General features: G+C 37.6%; 1 protein-coding gene across 1 annotated transcript in view; it reads left to right on the top strand.

Moving 5' to 3' along the window:
* CUNH11orf65 (chromosome unknown C11orf65 homolog) overlaps positions 1 to 18,195 on the top strand; it is a 71,199-nt gene that overhangs the window by 16,357 nt on the left and 36,647 nt on the right. The window contains exons 2-5 of the mRNA XM_040257925.1: positions 887 to 979; positions 12,144 to 12,197; positions 12,330 to 12,530; positions 14,177 to 14,307. Coding sequence (XP_040113859.1) covers positions 887 to 979; positions 12,144 to 12,197; positions 12,330 to 12,530; positions 14,177 to 14,307 — 479 coding nt within the window. The remainder of the gene's footprint in view (positions 1 to 886; positions 980 to 12,143; positions 12,198 to 12,329; positions 12,531 to 14,176; positions 14,308 to 18,195) is intronic.

Genomic DNA, 18,195 nt, shown 5'->3' with positions numbered 1-18,195 from the left:
AAGAATATTACATCTTCCTTTCAGAAAGAATATTATTTGTGTTAATATGGGCTGCACCATCTCCCACAGGCAATTGTGGTGGGCCTTCATATTGTGATACTGGTGTTAAGGATTACTTCAATTTGGCTTTATTTGATTTGACTTAATATAAGCAAAGGAGCAGATGGGGAACATTTTAAGTTATTAAGGGTTTTGGGAGGAATAAGGTATGAGGGGAAAGTTACCAAAGATAACTTTCCAGGATACAAGAATTGCTTGGAGTAGTTTGACTAAATTTACACTAACATGAGAAGTAGATAAGGTGGGTAAATCAGTGGAATTACTACAGGAATAAGGAGGCTTTTGTAATGATAATAATAGATAATATTTGTTGAATGCTCTTCTGTGCCACAAGCTGTTCTAAATGCTTTACAAATGTTAACTCATTTATTCCTAAATGTAGCTGTACGAAATAGTACTGTCATTCCCATACTTTAGATGAGAAACTGAGCACAGAAGTTAAGCAGCTTGTTCAGGATCAAGTACTTACACAGCTAGTATGTACTAACACTTGAGCCCAGACAATATCATGCCATGTTTAGTGTGCTTAACCACTAGGCTGTGTTTTGTCTTTCTCCTACATTACTCTGGACTATACAAAAGTGATACAACCAAAGTTTTGGACATTTTATTTACACTTCCTAGTAATAGAATTACCAATTTAAGGGTAAACCCCTGTGAGAATAATACCAGTATTACCTGGCTTGTGAAAGAAAACCGTGATTGGATACTATTTCTAAAAATCTATCTCATGATTTTCACTCATTTTGCCCTAATTAGGCAAAAAGCTAATTAGAGGTAGGAAACCCAGTTTCAACAGTAAAATCCTATGTGTTTGAACCTTTAGAATGTCGCTGTATTCCAACATTTTAAACGTCTGATTAACATAAGAAGACAAGGGGAGCCACGTCAGATAGTGAGATATATTAATCCTAAAGAGGTAAGGACATTATTTTTTTTTATGATGTATAAATACCTTTATTTTTTATTCTTTTCAAGTGAAGTATAATTGCTTTACAATGTTGTATTAGTTTCTGTTGTACAATGAAGTGAATAAGCTATATGTATACATATATCTACTCCATCTTAGACCTTCCTCCCACCCCACCCCCCAACCCCACCCATCTAGGTCATCACAGAGCACTGAGCTGAGCTCCTTGTGGAGTACAGCACATTCCCACTAACTCAATTTTACACAAGATAGTGTATATACATCAATCCTAATCTCTTAATTCATCCCACCCTCCCATTCCCACTGTGTTCACATATCTGTTCTCTACGTCTGCATCTCTACCTTTGCCCTGGAACTGGGTTAATCTGTACAACATTTCTAGATTCCACATATATGCGTTAATATATTTGTTTTACTCTTTCTGACTTCACTCTGTACGACAGACTCTAGTTCATTCACATCTCTACAAATGACTCAATTCTGTTTCTTTTTATGGCTGAGTAATATTCCACTGTTTATATGTAGTATATCTTCTTTATCTATTCATCTATCATTGAACATTTAGGTTTCCATATCCTGGCTATTGTAAATAGTGCTGCAGTGAACATTAGAGCACATGTGTCATTTTGAATTATAGTTTTCTCAGGGTATATGCCCTGTAGTGGGATTGTTGGGTCATATGATTGTTCTTTTTTAGCTCTTTAAGGTGGAGCTTTTTAAGTTCCACACAGTTCTCCACAGTGGCTATATCAATTTACATTCCCATCAGCAGTGCAAGAGGGCTCCCTTTTCTCCACATCCTCTCCAGCATTTATTGCTTGTAGATTTTTTTGATGATGGCCATTCTGACCAGTATAAAATGATACTTCATTGTACTTTTGATTTGCATTTCTCTAATAATTAGCAATGTTGAGCATCTTTTTATGTACCTTTTGTCATCAGTTTCTCATCTTTGGAGACATGTCTGTTTAAGTTTTCCACCCATTTTTTTAATTGGGTTTTTTGGGGGGAGGGGTGTTACGTCAGCTGTTTGTATATTTTGGAGATTTATTCTTCATTCATCGCTTTGTTTGCAAATATTTTCTCACATTCTGAGGATTGTCTTTTCATCTCATTTATGGTTTTCTTTGTGTGCAAAAGCTTTTAAGTCCCATTAAAAAATTTTTTCTTTTCCTAACTCAAGGAGGAGGGTCAAAAAAAATCCTGCCTTTGCACTGTTAGGGAGAATGTAATACTTTGGCCACCTGATGTGAAGAACTGACTCATTGGAAAACACCCTGTTGCTGGGAAGGATTGAAGGCATGAGGAGAATGGGACAACAGAGTGTGAGATGGTTGGATGGCATCACCAACTCAATGGACATGAGTTTGAGCAGACTCTGGGAGTTGGTGATAACAGGAAAGCCTGGTGTGCTTCAGTCCATGGGGTTGCAAAGAGTTGGACACGACTGAGTGACTGAACTGAAATTCATACAGCCACTATGGAGAACAGTATCAGTGCAGTAGCGCAGTCATGTCTGACTTTGAGTCCCTATGAACCTTAGCGTGCCAGGCCTCCCTGTCCATCACCAACTCCCAAAGCCTGCTCAAACTCATGTCCATTGAGTCAGTGATGCCATCCAACCATCTCATCCTCTGTCGCCCCCTTCTCCTCCTGCCTTTAATCTTTTCCAGCATCAGGGTCTTTTCCAGTGAGTCAGTTCTTTGCATCAGATGGCCAAAATATTGGCGTTACAGCTTCACATCACTCCTTCCAATGAATATTCAGGACTGATTTCCTTTAGAATTGACTTGTTTGATCTCCTTCCAGTCCAGGGGACTCTCAAGAATCTTCTCCAACACCACAGTTCAAAAGCATCAATTCTTTGGAGCTCAGCTTTCTTTATGGTCCAACTGATATCCATATATGACTACCGGAAAAACCATATCTATGACTAGACCTTTGTCGGCAAACCTAGCTATTTTATGCTTTTCGTTGTGATGGTAAATGGAATTGTTTCATTAATTTCTCTTCATGATCTTTTGTTGTTAGTATATAGGAAAGCAAGAGATTTCTGTGTATTAATTTTGTAGCTTGCAACTTTACTGAATTCACTGATGAGTTCTAGTAGTTTTCCAGCAGAAAAATGGCAGAATAGAAGGACATGAGCTCATCTTCTCCTGCAAGAGCTCCAAAATTACAACTCGCTGCTGAACAACCATTGACAGAAAAATGTAGAACACCACCATAAAAGGATACTCCACATGCAAGGGCAAAGGAGAAGCTCCAAAAGATGGTAGGAGGGGTGAAATCCATTTAGAATCAAACCCCATACCCACCAGAAACTCTTGGAGGGCTCAAACAAAACCTTATATACACCAGAACCCAGAGGTCCCACAGAGACTGAGTCAGACCTACCTTTGAGTGTTTGAGTGCTTCCTGTGGAGGTACAGGTCAGCAGTGGCCTGCCGAAGGGACAGGGGCACTGGCTGCAGAAGACCTGGGTCATGCAGTGTTACTCACCATAGAGCCTCTGAGCAGATGACCCACAACCTGCAGAACTATTATACGAAAGAAATTCTCACACTGTTGAAAAAGTTGTAGGACCCACAACAGATTTCCCAACCTGGGGATCTGGCAAAGGGACTGAGAACCCCCAGGGAATTTGACTTCGGAGGCCAGTGGGATTTGATTACAGAACTTCCACAGGACTGGGGAAACCTACTCTTGGAGGGCACAGACAAAACCTAGTGTGCACTAGGAGAAAGGAGCAGTGTCCACACAAGAGACTGAGTCATACTTGCCTGTGAGTGTGCAGGAGTTTCCAGTGGAGGCTGGGTCAAAAGTTTGGCCTCAGGCCAAAAAACAGGGAGGGAAAACAGCCCCATCAATCAAGAGAAAATCAATAGAAAATTAAATTAAGATTTACTGAGCATGGTCCCATCGAACAAATCCCAGTTTTACCCACAGTCAGTCTCTCCCATCAGGGAAGCTTCCGTAAGCCTCTTACCATTATTCAGAAAAGGCAGACAGAAAGAAAACCACAATCACATAAAATTAACCAAACTAATCACATGGACCACAGCCTTGTCTAACTCAATGAAACCATGAGCCATGCCATGTAGGGCCACCCAAGACGGAGGGGTCATGATGGAGAGTTTTGACAAAACATGGTCCACTGGAAGGAGAATGGGAATGGCAAACCACTTTGTATTCTTGCCTTGAGAACCCCATTAATAGTATGAAAAGGCAAAAAGATAGAACACTGAAAGATGAACTACCCAGGTTGATAGGTACCCAATATGCTACTGGAGAAGAGTGGAGAAATAACTCCAGAAAGAATGAAGAGATGGAGCCAAAGTGAAAACAACATCCAGTTGTGGATGTGACTGGTGATGGAAGTAAAGTCCGATGCTGTAAAGAAGAATATTGCATAAGAAGCTGGAATATTAGGTCCATGAATCAAGGCAAATTGGAAGTGCTCAAACAGGAGATGGCAAGAGTAAACAATGACATTTTAGGAATTAGTGAACTAAAATGGACTGGAATGGGTGAATTTAATTCAGATGACCATTACATCTACTACTGTGGTCAGGAATTCCTTAGAAGAAATGGAATAACCCTCGTAGTCAACAAAAGAGTCCGAATTGCAGTACTTGGTTGCAATCTCAAAAAAGACAGAATGATCTCTGTTCATTTCCAATGCAAACCATTCAGTATCACAGTAATCCAAGTCTATGCCACTTGGATTCAGCAATCACTAATGCTGAAGAAGCTGAAGTTGAATGGTTCTATAATGACCTACAAGACCTTCTAGAACTAACAAACACCAAAAAAATAATGTCCTTTTCATTGTAGGGGACTGGAATGCAAAAGTAGGAAGTCAAGAGATACCTGGAGTAACAGACAAGTTTAGCCTTGGAGTAAAAATGAAGCAGGGCAAAGGCTAACAAGAGTTTTGCTAAGAGAACACACTGGTCATAGCAAACACCCTCTTCCAACAATACAAGAGATGACTCTACACATGGACATCACCAGATGGTCAATACTGAAATCAGATTGATTATATTCTTTGCAGTCAGAGATGGAGAAACTCTACAATCAGCAAAAACAAGACCAGGAGCTGACTGTGGCTCAGATCATGAACTCCTTATTGCCAAATTCAGGCTTAAATTGCAGAAAGTAGGGAAAACCAATAGACTATTCAGGTATGAAAGTGATGTCACTCAGTCATGTCCGACTCTTCACGACCCCACAGACTGTAGCCTACCACGCTCCTCCATCTATGGGATTTTCCAGGCAAGAGTACTGGAGTGGGACCTAAGTCAAATCCCGTACGATTATACAGTGGAAGTGACAAATAGATTCAAGGGATTAGATATGATAGACAGATGCCTGAAGAACTATGGGCAGAGGTTCATGACATTGTATAGGAGGCAGTGATCAAAACCATCCCTAAGGAAAAGAAATGCAAAAAGGCAAAATGTTTTTCTGAGGAGGTCTTACAAATAGCTAAAAATGAAGAGAAGCTAAAGGCAAAGGATAAAAGGAAAGATATATCCATTTGAATGCAGAGTTCCAAAGAACAGCAAGGAGAGATAAGAAAGCTTCTTCAGTAATCAATAAAAAGGAATAGAGGAAAACAATAGAATGGAAAAGACTAGAGATCTTTTCATGAAAATTAAAGATACCAAGGGAATATTTCATGCAAAGATGGGCACAATAAAGGACAGAAATGGTATGGACCTAACAGAAGCAGAAGATATTAAGAAGAGGTGGCAAGAATGCACAGAAGAACTATACAAAAAATATCTTCATGACCCAGATAACCACGATGGTGTGATCACCCGTCTAGAGCCAGATGTCCTGGAGTATGAAGTCAAGTGGGCCTCAGGAAGCATCACTACAAACAAAGCTAGTGGAGGTGATGGAATTCCAGCTGAGCTATTCAAATCCTAGAAGATGATGCTGTGAAAGTGCTGCACTCAATATGCCAGCAAATTTGGAAAACTCATCCGTGGCCACAGGACTAGAAAAGTCAGTTTTCATTTCAATCCCAAAGAAAGGAAATGCCAAAGAGTGTTCAAACTACTGCACAATTGTACTCATCTCACACACTAACAAAATAATGCTCAAAATTCTCTAAGCTAGGCTTCAACAGTATGTGAACTGAGAACTTCCAGATGTTCAAGCTGGATTTAGAAGAGGCAGAGGAACCAGAGATCAAATTGTCAACATCCATTGAACCATAGAAAAAGCAAGAGAGTTCCAGAAAAACATCTATTCCTGTTTTATTGACTATGCCAAAGTCTTTGACTGTATGGATCACAACAATCTGTGGAAAATTCTTCAAGAGATGGGAATACCAGACCACCTTACCTGCCTCCTGAAAAATCTGTATGCAGGTCAAGAAACAACAGTTAGAACCAGGACTTGATCCAAATTGTGAAAGGAGTATGTCAAGGCTGTATATTGTCACCCTGCCTATTTAACTTATATGCAGAGTACATCATGGAAAATGCCAGGCTGGATGAAGCACATGCTGGAATCAAGATTGCTGGGAGAAATATCAATAACCGCAGATATGCAGATGACACCACCCTTATGGCAGTAAGTGAAGAAGAACTAAAAAGCCTTCTGATGAAAGTGAAAGAGGAGAGTGAAAAAGCTGGGTCTAAACTCAACATTTAGAAAACTAAGATCATGGCATCTGGTCCCATCACTTGATGGCAAATAGATGGGGAAACAATGGAAGCAGTGACAGACTTTATTTTTCTTGACTCCAAAATCACTGCAGATGGTTATTGCAACCATGAAATTAAAAGACACTTGCTCCTTGGAAGAAAAGCTATGACTAACCTAGACAACATATTAAAAAGCAGAGACATTACTTTGCCAAGAAAGATTCATCTAGTCAAAGCTATGGTTTCCAGTAGTCTTATATGGATGTGAGAGTTGGACCATGAAGAAAGCTGAGCACTGAAGAATTGATGCTTTTGAGCTGTGATGTTGGAGAAGACTCTTGAGAGTTCCTTGGACTTCAAGGAGATCCAACCAGTCAGTCCCAAAGGAAATAAGTCCTGAATATTCATTGGAAAGACGGATGCTGAACCTGAAGCTCCGATACTTTGGCCACCTGATGCAAAGACTGAGTCATTGGAAAAGATCCAGATGCTGGGAAAGATAGAAGGCAGGAGGAGAAGGGGATGACAGAGAATGAGATGGTTGGATGGCACCACCAACGGGATGGACATGAGTCTGAGCAAACTCCGGGAGTTGGTGATGGACAGGGAAGCCTGGTGTGCTGCCATCCCTGGGGTCGTAAAGATTCAGACGTGACTGAGCAACTGAACTGAACTGAGCTGAGTAGTTTTCTGGTGGTATCTTTAGGATTTTCCAGGTGTCATATTATGTCATCTGCAACAGTGACAATTACTTCTTCTCCAGTTTGGATTACTTTTATTTCTTTTCTTCTCCAATTGCCATGGTTTGGACTTCTAAAAAACAAATTTTTTTTTAAGTTCAAGGGTCTATACCCTTTTCTTGTTCCTGATCCTAAAGGAAATGCTTTCATTTTTCACCAGTTAGAATGTTGTTAGTTGTGGGTTTGTTGTATATGGCCTTTATTATTTTGAGGTAGTTTCCCTCTATGCCCATTTTCTGGAGAATTTTTATGATAAATGGGTGTTAAATTTTGTCAAAAGTATCATCTGCATCTCTTGAGATGATCATATTGTTTTTAATCTTTACTTTTTAATATGGTATATCACATTGATTGATTTGCATATATTGAAGAATCATCACATCCCTTGGATAAATCCCACTTGATCTTGGTATACTATGCTTTTAATGTGCTGCGGGATTCTGTTTACTAGTATTATGTTGGGGATTTTTGCATCTATGTTAGTTAATGTTATTGGTCTATAATTTTCCTTTTTTTGTGATATGTTTGTCTGCTTTTGTTATGAGGGTGATAGTGATAATGGCCTTATGGAATGAGTTTGGGAGTTTTTCTCCCTTTGTTGTTTTTTGGAAGACTGAGAAGGATAGGTGTTAGCTTTTCTCTAAAAGTTTGATAGCATTTTCCAGTGAAGCTATTTGTTCCTAGATGACTTTTGTTTGTTGGAAGAGTTTTAATTATAGTTTTAATTTCATTACTTGTGATTGGTCTATTAATATTTTCTAATTCTTCCTGGTTCAGTCTTTGAAAATTTTACCTTTCCAAGAATTTGTTCATTTTTTCCAGGCTGTCAATTTTATTGGTATATAGTTGTTTGTAGTAGTCTCTTATGATCCTTTGTATTTCTGCAAAGGATTCACTTGTATTTTCTCCTTTTTCATTTCTAATTTTGTTGATTTGAGCCCTGTCCCTTTTTTTTTGAAGAAGAAGAAGAAGAACTACCATTCTGATAGTGTGGGATATCTCATTGTGGATTTGACTTGCATTTCTGTAATGATTAGCAATGTTGAACACCTTTTCTCTTACATCTAGAAGAGCTAGAAAAAGAAAAACAAAACCCAAAATTAATAGAAGGAATGAAATCATGAAGATCAGAGCAGAAATTAGTGAAATAGAAACAAAAAAAAAAACAGGAAAGATTAATGAAACTAAGAGGTGATACTTTGAAAAAAACTAAGCTGATGACACATTATCCAGACACATCAAGAGAAAAAGAGAGAGAGCTCTTTAAGGTCAATGTTTTCTAACTGATCTTCTGTCTGAATGATCTGTCCATTCTTGAAAATGGAGTGTTAAAAGTCCCCTATTATTAATGTGTTACTGACCATTTCTCTCTTTATATCCATTAATGTTTGCTTTATATACTTAAGTGTTCCTGTATTGAGTGCATTTATATTTAAAATTGTTTTATATTCTTTTTGGATGGATCCTTTTTATCATTATGAATTGTCCTTCTTTGTCTCTTGATGCAGTCTTTGTTTTAAGGTCTATTTAGTCTGATATAAGTATTCCTACCTGACTTTCTTTTGATTTCCATTGCACAGAATACCTTTTTCCATCCCCTCTCTTTCGGTCTGAATGTGTCTCTAGATCTTAAGTGGATCTATTGTTGAGTCTTGTTTTGTATTCATTTTGTATCTGCCATCCTATGTCTTTTGATTGGATCATTTAGTCCATTTTCATTTAAAGTAATTACTCATAAGTATGTTGTTATTACCATTTGTTAATTATTTTCTGATTGTTTTTAGAGTTCTTTTTCATTCCTTTTTTCATTTTCTCTAATCCCTTGTGATATAATGGCTATCTTTATGTTATTTTGGGTTCCTTTCTCCTTTTTTGTTTGTGTATCTATTATAAGTTTTTGGCTTGTGATTACCATGAGGTGTGCATGTGTGTCTATGCACACACACACATTTATAAATATATATGTATAGATCTCTTAAGTTTGAAAGCATTTTAACAACCCTGAATTTGTACTTTTTACTCCCTTATGTTTAATGTTTTTGATATATTTTACAGCTTTTTTTTTACATTCCTTAACTCCTTAGTGTTAATTGAGATATTTTGCCACTTTTGTCTTTTATCCTCCCTACTACCTAGTAGTAGATGATCTACTACCTTTACTATGCATTTATCTTTAAGAATGAGATTTTTACTTTCATAATTTTTATACTTCTTTCATAGCTTTTATATTTCTAGTTTTTACTTAGAGGAGTCCTTCTAACGTTTATTGTAAAGTTGGTTTAGTGATGCCAAACCCCTTTAGCTTTTGCCTGCCTGTAAACCTCTGTATCTACTTAAAATTTGAATGATAGCATTGCCAGGTGGAGTAATCTTGGTTATAGATTTTTTCCTTTTATCACTTTGAATATATTATGCCACACCCTTCTGTCCTACAGAGTTTCTGCTGAACAGTCAGCTGGTAGTTTTATGGGCAATCCCTTTCATGTAACTAGTTATTTTTCCCTTCCTGCTTTTAAGGTTCCCTTTTATCCTTAATTTTTGCTATTTTAATTAAAATGTGTCTTGTAGTGGACCTCTTAGAGTTTATCTTATTTTGGACTGTCTATCTTGTCCCATCACTTCATGGGAAGTAGATGGGGAAACAGTGGAAACAGTGTCAGACTTTATTTTCTGGGGCTCCAAAATCACTGCAGATGGTGACTGCAGCCATGAAATTAAAAGATGCTTACTCCTTGGAAGAAAAGTTACGACCAACCTAGATAGCATATTCAAAAGCAGAGACATTACTTTGCCAACAAATGTCTGTCTAGTCAAGGCTATGGTTTTTCCAGTGGTCATGCATGGATGTGAGAGTTGGACTGTGAAGAAAGCTGAGTGCCAAAGAATTGATGCTTTTGAACTGTGGTGTTGGAGAAGACTCTTGAGAGTCCCTTGGACTGCAAGGAGATCCAACCAGTCCATTCTGAAGGAGATCAGCCCTGGGATTTCTTCAGAAGGAATGATGCTAAAGCTGAAACTCCAGTACTTTGGTCACCTCATACGAAGAGTTGACTCATTGGAACAGACTCTGATGCTGGGAGGGATTGGCGGCAGGAGGAGAATGGGACAACAGAGGATGAAATGGCTGGATGGCATCACTGACTCGATGGATGTGAGTCTGAGTGAACTCTGGGAGATGGTGATGGACAGGGAGGCGTGCTGTGATTCAAGGGTCACAAAGAGTCGGACATGACTGAGTGACCAAACTGAACTGAACTGAATTGATGCTTCCTGAAACTTGATGTCTGTTTCTTTCCCCAGGTTAGGGAATTTTTTTACCTATTACTTCTTTAAATAAATTCTCTGCCAATTTCTCTCCTTCATCTCCTTCTGGGATCCCTATAATGCAAATGTGAGTATGCTTCATGTTGTCCCAGAGGTCTCCTAAGCCATCCTTATTTAATTTTTTTTCCTTTTTCTCTGTTCAGCTTGGGTGATTTCCACTACATGTCTTCCTTAAATGTTTGGTTGAATTCACCCATGAACTCATATAGGCACGGTGTTTTCTACTTTGAAAGGTTAATTAATAATTCAGTTTCTTTAATAGAGATTGATCTATTCAGATTGTCTATTTCTCCTTATGTGAGTTTTGATAGGCTGTGTCTTTCAAGGAATCAATCCATTTAGTTTACGTTATCAAATTTTGGGGCATAGAGTTGTTCATATTTGTTCATTATCCTTTTAGTGTCTATGGAATCAGTAGTGATGGCCCATCTTTCATTTCTGATATAAGTATTTTGTATACTCTATCTCTCTCACTGCTGCTGCCCAGCATCACAGGACAGAGTGAGTATCATACAGTGTATTACTAACCTGGAGAAAGATCAAAATTCAAAATTAGTAGTATGGTTTCTATTGAATGTGTATCACTTTTTCACCCATCATAAAGATGAAAAATTGTTAAGTCAAACCATCATAAATCAGGGAACATGTGTGTGTGCATGTATTTAATCTTTTAGTTAGAAAATTATGCAAAACTGATGTTGTCTTTCAGGCTGAACAATTTAAGATAACATCTGTTTTTTCATCTAACTTAATATAATCAGAAGACAGGTTGGGGACCAAGATTTTTTTTCTCTATTTTCCATTTGATGTGGGGCATTAAATTTTAGAAGACCAATTATATACAATTCTTATAAAATTTAAACATGGATTTTTGATTTAAAATCAAAAGCTAACTAGGAAAGGTCAGCTGGTCTTGAACTCAGATTCACTAGTCACATTTTCTTCTCTGAATCTACCTAGAGTGAAAGTGAAAGTCGCTCAGTCGAGTCTGACTCTTTGTGACCCCATGGACTATATAGTCCACGGAATTTTCCAGGGCAGAATACTGGAATAGGTAGCCTTTTCCTTCTCCAGGGGATCTGCCCAACCTAGAAGATAATATTTAATATGAAAATCATATATTTAAGGTGTTTAAAAAAACACTTCTGTTTTATGACTATAAATCACCTGGCACTTAAACTTTTACATTACATGCACAGGAAACAGTTTGGTATCATTTTCCCAGCTATCATGTAAATTGTTTTACTTATTGAGTATCTATAAAAAAATAAATTCTGAAACTTTCTAATTTAAAATTAACTATTTAAGGTTTATTCACTTCATCTATTTCATAAGTAATCAATATTCAGTAGCTATTTAATATAATAGAGTGAGAAATTATGAACTGATATATAGAATGTTGAAGACTAATTTTTTTTTTTATAGGCAGAACTTCTAGATGCTGCTGCTGGTATTAATGTACGATTCAGATTAGGTGGTGTAAGTATGGATACATTCTTACTTAGTATTATTAAAGCACATTTATATGAAATTTAAAAGATTTAATTTTTAAAAACATAGACCATTTTCCTAATTAAATTGATATGGTTCTTTTAATTTTTCCATCTACAGGTTAAATTTCCACCTGTAATATACTATAAAATTTTCACTCACAGACATATTGAAGATCTGTGTGCTAATAGCCCTAGAGACTACACAAAACTTCCAGCAAAACATACATCTCATATTAAAAGTGATGTTCTTCAGGAAGAGGATTACAGTGGCTGGTATCGTCGTATAGAGAACAATGGCTGGAGGCCTGTTTGTGAGACAGTAAGAACAGATAAATATTAATAATTTTTTATGTTATATGCTTAGAAACATATCTGTCTTTCTGAAAGTTAATTTTCAGATTTTTTAAAAATAATAAATTCTAATTTAGCTGATAAAATTTGCTTAACTACTCAGGGGTGACTAGTATACTTCAAGATTCAGCAATATATCTTTTTTTTAACATCTACTTCTGCTTTTAATAATCAGCTTTGAGTCTAGACCATCTTTAGATATTCTCTGGCACTCAGCAATTACCTATCTTTATAATAAAGCAAATCTGAAGATGTTATTGACTCTAATTAATCCTTGGACAAGAAGTGGGTGTTCTTGAGACTAATATCCTATTTTCTCTACAGAGCTTGTAACAGCAGACCCTAGTAGGAAATCACTTGGGTTTTCATGGTGTTGGAAAATATAACATGTATTTATATGAACTGAACAGAATGATTTTAAATATACATGATTTCTAATGCATATATTTGATTTGAGAATTTTTCTATAAACATGTTTGTTTAATCTCCTTTTTGTGGAAATATTTTTTATCCAAGGATATTTGTAAACTTACATTTTAAAAGTTAACATTATCTGGTTTTATAGTTCTGGATGTTTATTTATATGGCTCAAGTATCTTCATTCAATTCCCTCAATCTCTGATATACAGATTGTAGAATGTGGTATATTGGGTATACTAAGTATGAAAAATGATCAAAGTGTGAATTCATTCATTCAGTCAACAAATTTTACTGCATACCAGTCAGATGTATGGCATTTTACTGGATTCTTAAGAAGCAATGGTAAATAAAAATATTCCTCTGCTCAAGAAGTTTGCCTTTTAATTAAGGAGAGAGTTAAGTAAACAGGATATTTCAGTACAGTGCTTTAATAGGGCAAATTCAGAGTGTTGTGGGGGATAAACTCTCCTCTTTGTTATTTAATGTGTATCTGGTGAGGGAGGAGGAATGAACTGAAAATAGGAAAACAAGGGTGAGGGAGGAGGAATGAACTGAAAATAGGAAAACAAGCAACCAGCTAGTATAAAGCATCATACAGGGGAAATCACGAAGTCTTAGGATACAATGGTGAGACTTCTGTATTCTTGGAGGGTGCCCATATTCCTTGAGAATTTGTTGTTATTGTTCAGTTGCTAAATTTTGTCCGACTCTTTGTGACCCCATGAACTGCAGCACGCCAGGCTTCCCTATCCTTCACTATGTCCCTGAGTTTGCTCAAACTCATGTCTATTGAGTCAGTGATGCCATCTGACCATCTCACCTTCTGTCATTCTCTTCTCCTCTTGCCCTCAATCTTTCCCAGCATCAGGGTCTTTTCTTTTCCAGGGAGTTGGCTCTTCCCATCAGATGGCCAAAGTACTGAGGATTAGAGTCTTCAAAAGTCAGTAGCACCTACTGGTCAGCTCTGTTCTTATGAGAAACTAAAACACTCCTAGAATATGTCTATTCACTTATTCACTCAACAAATACTTATTAAATACTACCTCAGTACACTAATCTTAAAAGGGTCTGTCCTCTTCTCTATTTCTATCTTGGTATATTCCTACTGAATACACAGAAGTTCTTGTTTATAGTCAGATAACGTCACAATCAGTAATTTAATATTTTGTGTATTCATTTTTCATTTCTCAATAGTTTTGGAGTCCTACTGAAAATGTGATTGTGGGAGACAAAAAGGAAAGTGAATTCCATTTCTCCAAACTGAAGAGAAGACAAGATATGGAAAAGAAAAGAAAAATTAGAAAAATAGAATGGATGCAGCAAATGTAAGTTGATGAAATACTTAGAATTATTAAAGAAGTATATAGTTATTTTCAAAAATTGCTATCACTAGTAAAAATAACTATGTTATTTTAAAAATAAGATGAAAAATTAGTCATTTTTTAAAAATACAATGAAAGCAAATATTTAATAAATGCTTGCTAGAGACTGTTAATATCTAAGATATAAGTGGAAAAAGACATAGTCTCTTTGACCTCAAGGACAGCAGAATCATTTGCCACATGAGATGAAAATCAGCATTTACTTTTATATATGAGATTAATGTGACCTATTCACCAAGCATAGGCATTTCCTGGTGGCTCAGATGGTAAACAGTCTGCCTGCAATGCACGAGAACCAGGTTCAATCCCTGGGTTAGGAAGATATCCTGGAGAAGCAAATGGCAACTCACTCCAGTATTCTTGCCTGGAAAATCCCCTGGATGGAGGAGTCTGGCAGGTTACAGTCCTTGGGGTCACAAATAGTTGAACATGACTGAAGCAACTTTATGACCTACTGGGAAAGGTCAGTTTTCATTCCAATCCCAAAGAAAGGCAATGCTAAAGAATGCTCAAACTACCGCACAATTGCACTCATCTCACACGCTACTAAAGTAATGCTCAAAATTCTCCAAGCCAGGCTTCAGCAATACGTGAACCGTGAACTCCCTGATGTTCAAGCTGGTTTTAGAAAAAGCAGAGGAACCAGAGATGAAATTGCCAACATCTGCTGGATCATGGAAAAAGCAAGAGAGTTCCAGAAAAACATCTATTTCTGCTTTATTGACTATGCCAAAGCCTTTGACTGTGTAGATCACAATAAACTGTGGAAAATTCTGAAAGAGATGGGAATACCAGACCACCTAACCTGCCTCTTGAGAAATCTGTGTGCAGGTCAGGAAGCAACAGTTAAACTGGACATGGAACAACAGACTGGTTCCAAATAGGAAAGGGAGTACGTCAAGGCTGTATATTGTCACCCTGCTTATTTAACTTATATGCAGAGTACATCATGAGAAACGCTGGACTGGAAGAAATACAAGCTGGAATCAAGATTGCTGGGAAAAATATCAATAACCTCAGATATGCAGGTGACACCACCCTTATGGCAGAAAGTGAAGAGGAGCTAAAAAGCCTCTTGATGAAAGTGAAAGAGGAGAGTGAAAAAGTTGGCTTAAAGCTCAACATTCAGAAAACGAAGATCATGGCTTCTGGTCCCATCACTTCATGGGAAATAGATGGGGAAACAGTGCAAACAGTGTCAGACTTTATCTTCTTGGGCTCCAAAATCACTGCAGATGGTGACTGCAGCCATGAAATTAAAAGACTCTTACTCCTTGGAAGAAAAGTTATGACCAACCTAGATAGCATATTCAAAAGCAGAGACATTACTTTGCCGACTAAGGTCCATCTAGTCAAAGCTATGGTTTTTCCAGTAGTCATGTATGTGATGTGAGAGTTGGACTGTGAAGAAAGCTGAGCGCCGAAGAATGGATGCGTTTGAACTGTGGTGTTGGAGAAGACTCTTGAGAGTCCCTTGGACTGCAAGGAGATCCAACCAGTCCATTCTGAATGAGATCAGCCCTGGGATTACTTTGGAAGGAATGATGCTTAAGCTGAAACTCCAGTACTTTGGCCACCTCATGCAAAGAGCTGACTCATTGGAAAAGACTTTGATGCTGGGAGGGATTGGGGGCAGGAAGAGAAGGGGACGACAGAGGATGAGATGGCTGGATGACATCACGGACTCGATGAACATGAATCTGAGTGAACTCCGGGAGTTGGTGATGGACAGGGAGGCCTGGCGTGCTGCGATTCATGGGGTTGCAAAGAGTCGGACACGACTGAGCGACTGAACTGAACTGAACTGAACTGAGACTTACTTTATACCATTCTCAACCTTTTATTTGTCCCCGAAAGAAACTGACAGGTAAGGATTACACTGAAAGGCATTCTGGACCTATCTAACAAATATTAAAAGCAAGTCTCAAAGGAATCAAATCGTATCCAAGTTTACTTGACATTATATAAGAACAGTGGAGAAGGGAATGGCAACCCACTCCAGTATTCTTGCCTGGGACATCCAACGGACAGAGGAGCTTGGTGGCCTACAGTCCAGGGAGTTGCAGAGAGTCAAACAGGACTGAACAACTGAGCACACACCACATATATACAAAAACAAAGCCCCCCAGATATTTAAAGGAATACAAAAAAACTTTGATACTCAAAATCATGAAAAATTAACAATGTCTACCATGTAGTAATCAATTGCCACACATTCAAAGAGTCAGGAAAATAGACCCCTGAGAAGAAAAAATAATATCAGCCAACTCAGCAAAGCACCATAGCCAACTCATGTCAAATGTATGGCAAAAACTACTACAATATTGTAAAGTAACTAGCCTTCAATTAAAATAAATAAATAAATTAAAAAAAAATAAAATAAAAAGGTAGGAAAACTTCAGATAGATAAAAGCTGAAGAAGAAAAGTGATTCTAAGTAAAAATCTAGATCCATTCAAGAATGAAGAACACCAAAAATGGTAACTGTGTAAGTAAATGTACAGAACTTTTCTTCTTACTACTTAAACCTCTTGAGAAAAGGAAACTCTCTTACACTGTTGGTGGGAATGCAAACTAGTATAGCCACTATGGAGAACAGTGTGGAGATTCCTTAAAACACTGGAAATAGATCTGCCTTATGACCCAGCAACCCCACTACTGGGCATACACACCGAGGAAACCAGAATTGAAAGAGACATGTACCCCAGTGTTCATCACAGCACTGTTTAGAATAGCCAAGACATGGAAGCAACTTAGATGTCCATCAGCAGACACATGGATAAGAAAGCTGTGGTACATATACACAATGGAGTATTACTCAGCCATTAAAAAGAATGCATTTGAATCAGTTCTAATGAGGTGGATGAAACTGGAGCCAATTATACAGTGTGAAGTAAGCCAGAAAGAAAAACACCAATACAGTATACTAACGCATATATATGGAATTTAGAAAGATGGTAATGATCACCCTGTATGAGAGACAGCAAAAGAGACATGCGTGTATAGAACACTCTTTTTGACTCTGTGGGAGAGGGAGAGGGTGGGATGATTTGAGAGAATGGCATTGAAACATGTATAATATCATATATGAAATGAATTGCCAGTCCAGGTTCGATGCATGATACAGGATGCTTGGGGCTGGTACACTGGGATGACCCAGAGGGATGGTACGGGGAGGGTGGTGGGAGGGGCATTCAGGATGGGGAACACATGTACATCCATGGCGGATTCATGTTGACATGGCAAAACCAATACAATATTGTAAAGTAATTAGCCTCCAAATAAAATAAATAAATTTATATTAAAAATAATAAAAAAAGTAATTAACTAACTACTGAACTATACACTTTAAAATAGTCAAGGTAAATAGTTAAGATGATAAATTTTATGTTGGTTTTACCATAATTTTTAAAAAGATAGGTATTACATTTTTATACTGCAAAGTAATGAGCTAATATTGATGATGTTGCCATACAAGTTATACTTAAGTTCCTGATTCCATAATTATACTCCTTTTCTCTTATATTGAAAAAGTTTGACAAACATGATATAATTACTGGACTTCCCTGGTGGTGCAGTGGATAAGAAATGCCTACCAATGCAAGAGATACAAGTTCTTTCTGGACACCCTGGTCCAGAAAGATTCCACATGCCGTGGTGCAGCTAAGCCCATGTGCCATAAATACTGAGCCTGCATTCTAGAGCATGCAGGTAACAACTGTTGAGCCTGTGAGCTGCAACTACTAAAGCCTCTGTACCCAGAGCCTGTGCTCCACAACAAGAAAGCCACAGCAATGAGAAGCCCACACACTGCAACAAAGAGTAGCCCCTG

Source organism: Oryx dammah, unplaced genomic scaffold (assembly GCF_014754425.2).
Source record: "Oryx dammah isolate SB20612 unplaced genomic scaffold, SCBI_Odam_1.1 HiC_scaffold_17, whole genome shotgun sequence".
Lineage (NCBI taxonomy): Eukaryota > Metazoa > Chordata > Mammalia > Artiodactyla > Bovidae > Oryx > Oryx dammah.
This window is presented reverse-complemented; position numbering and strand designations above follow the sequence as displayed.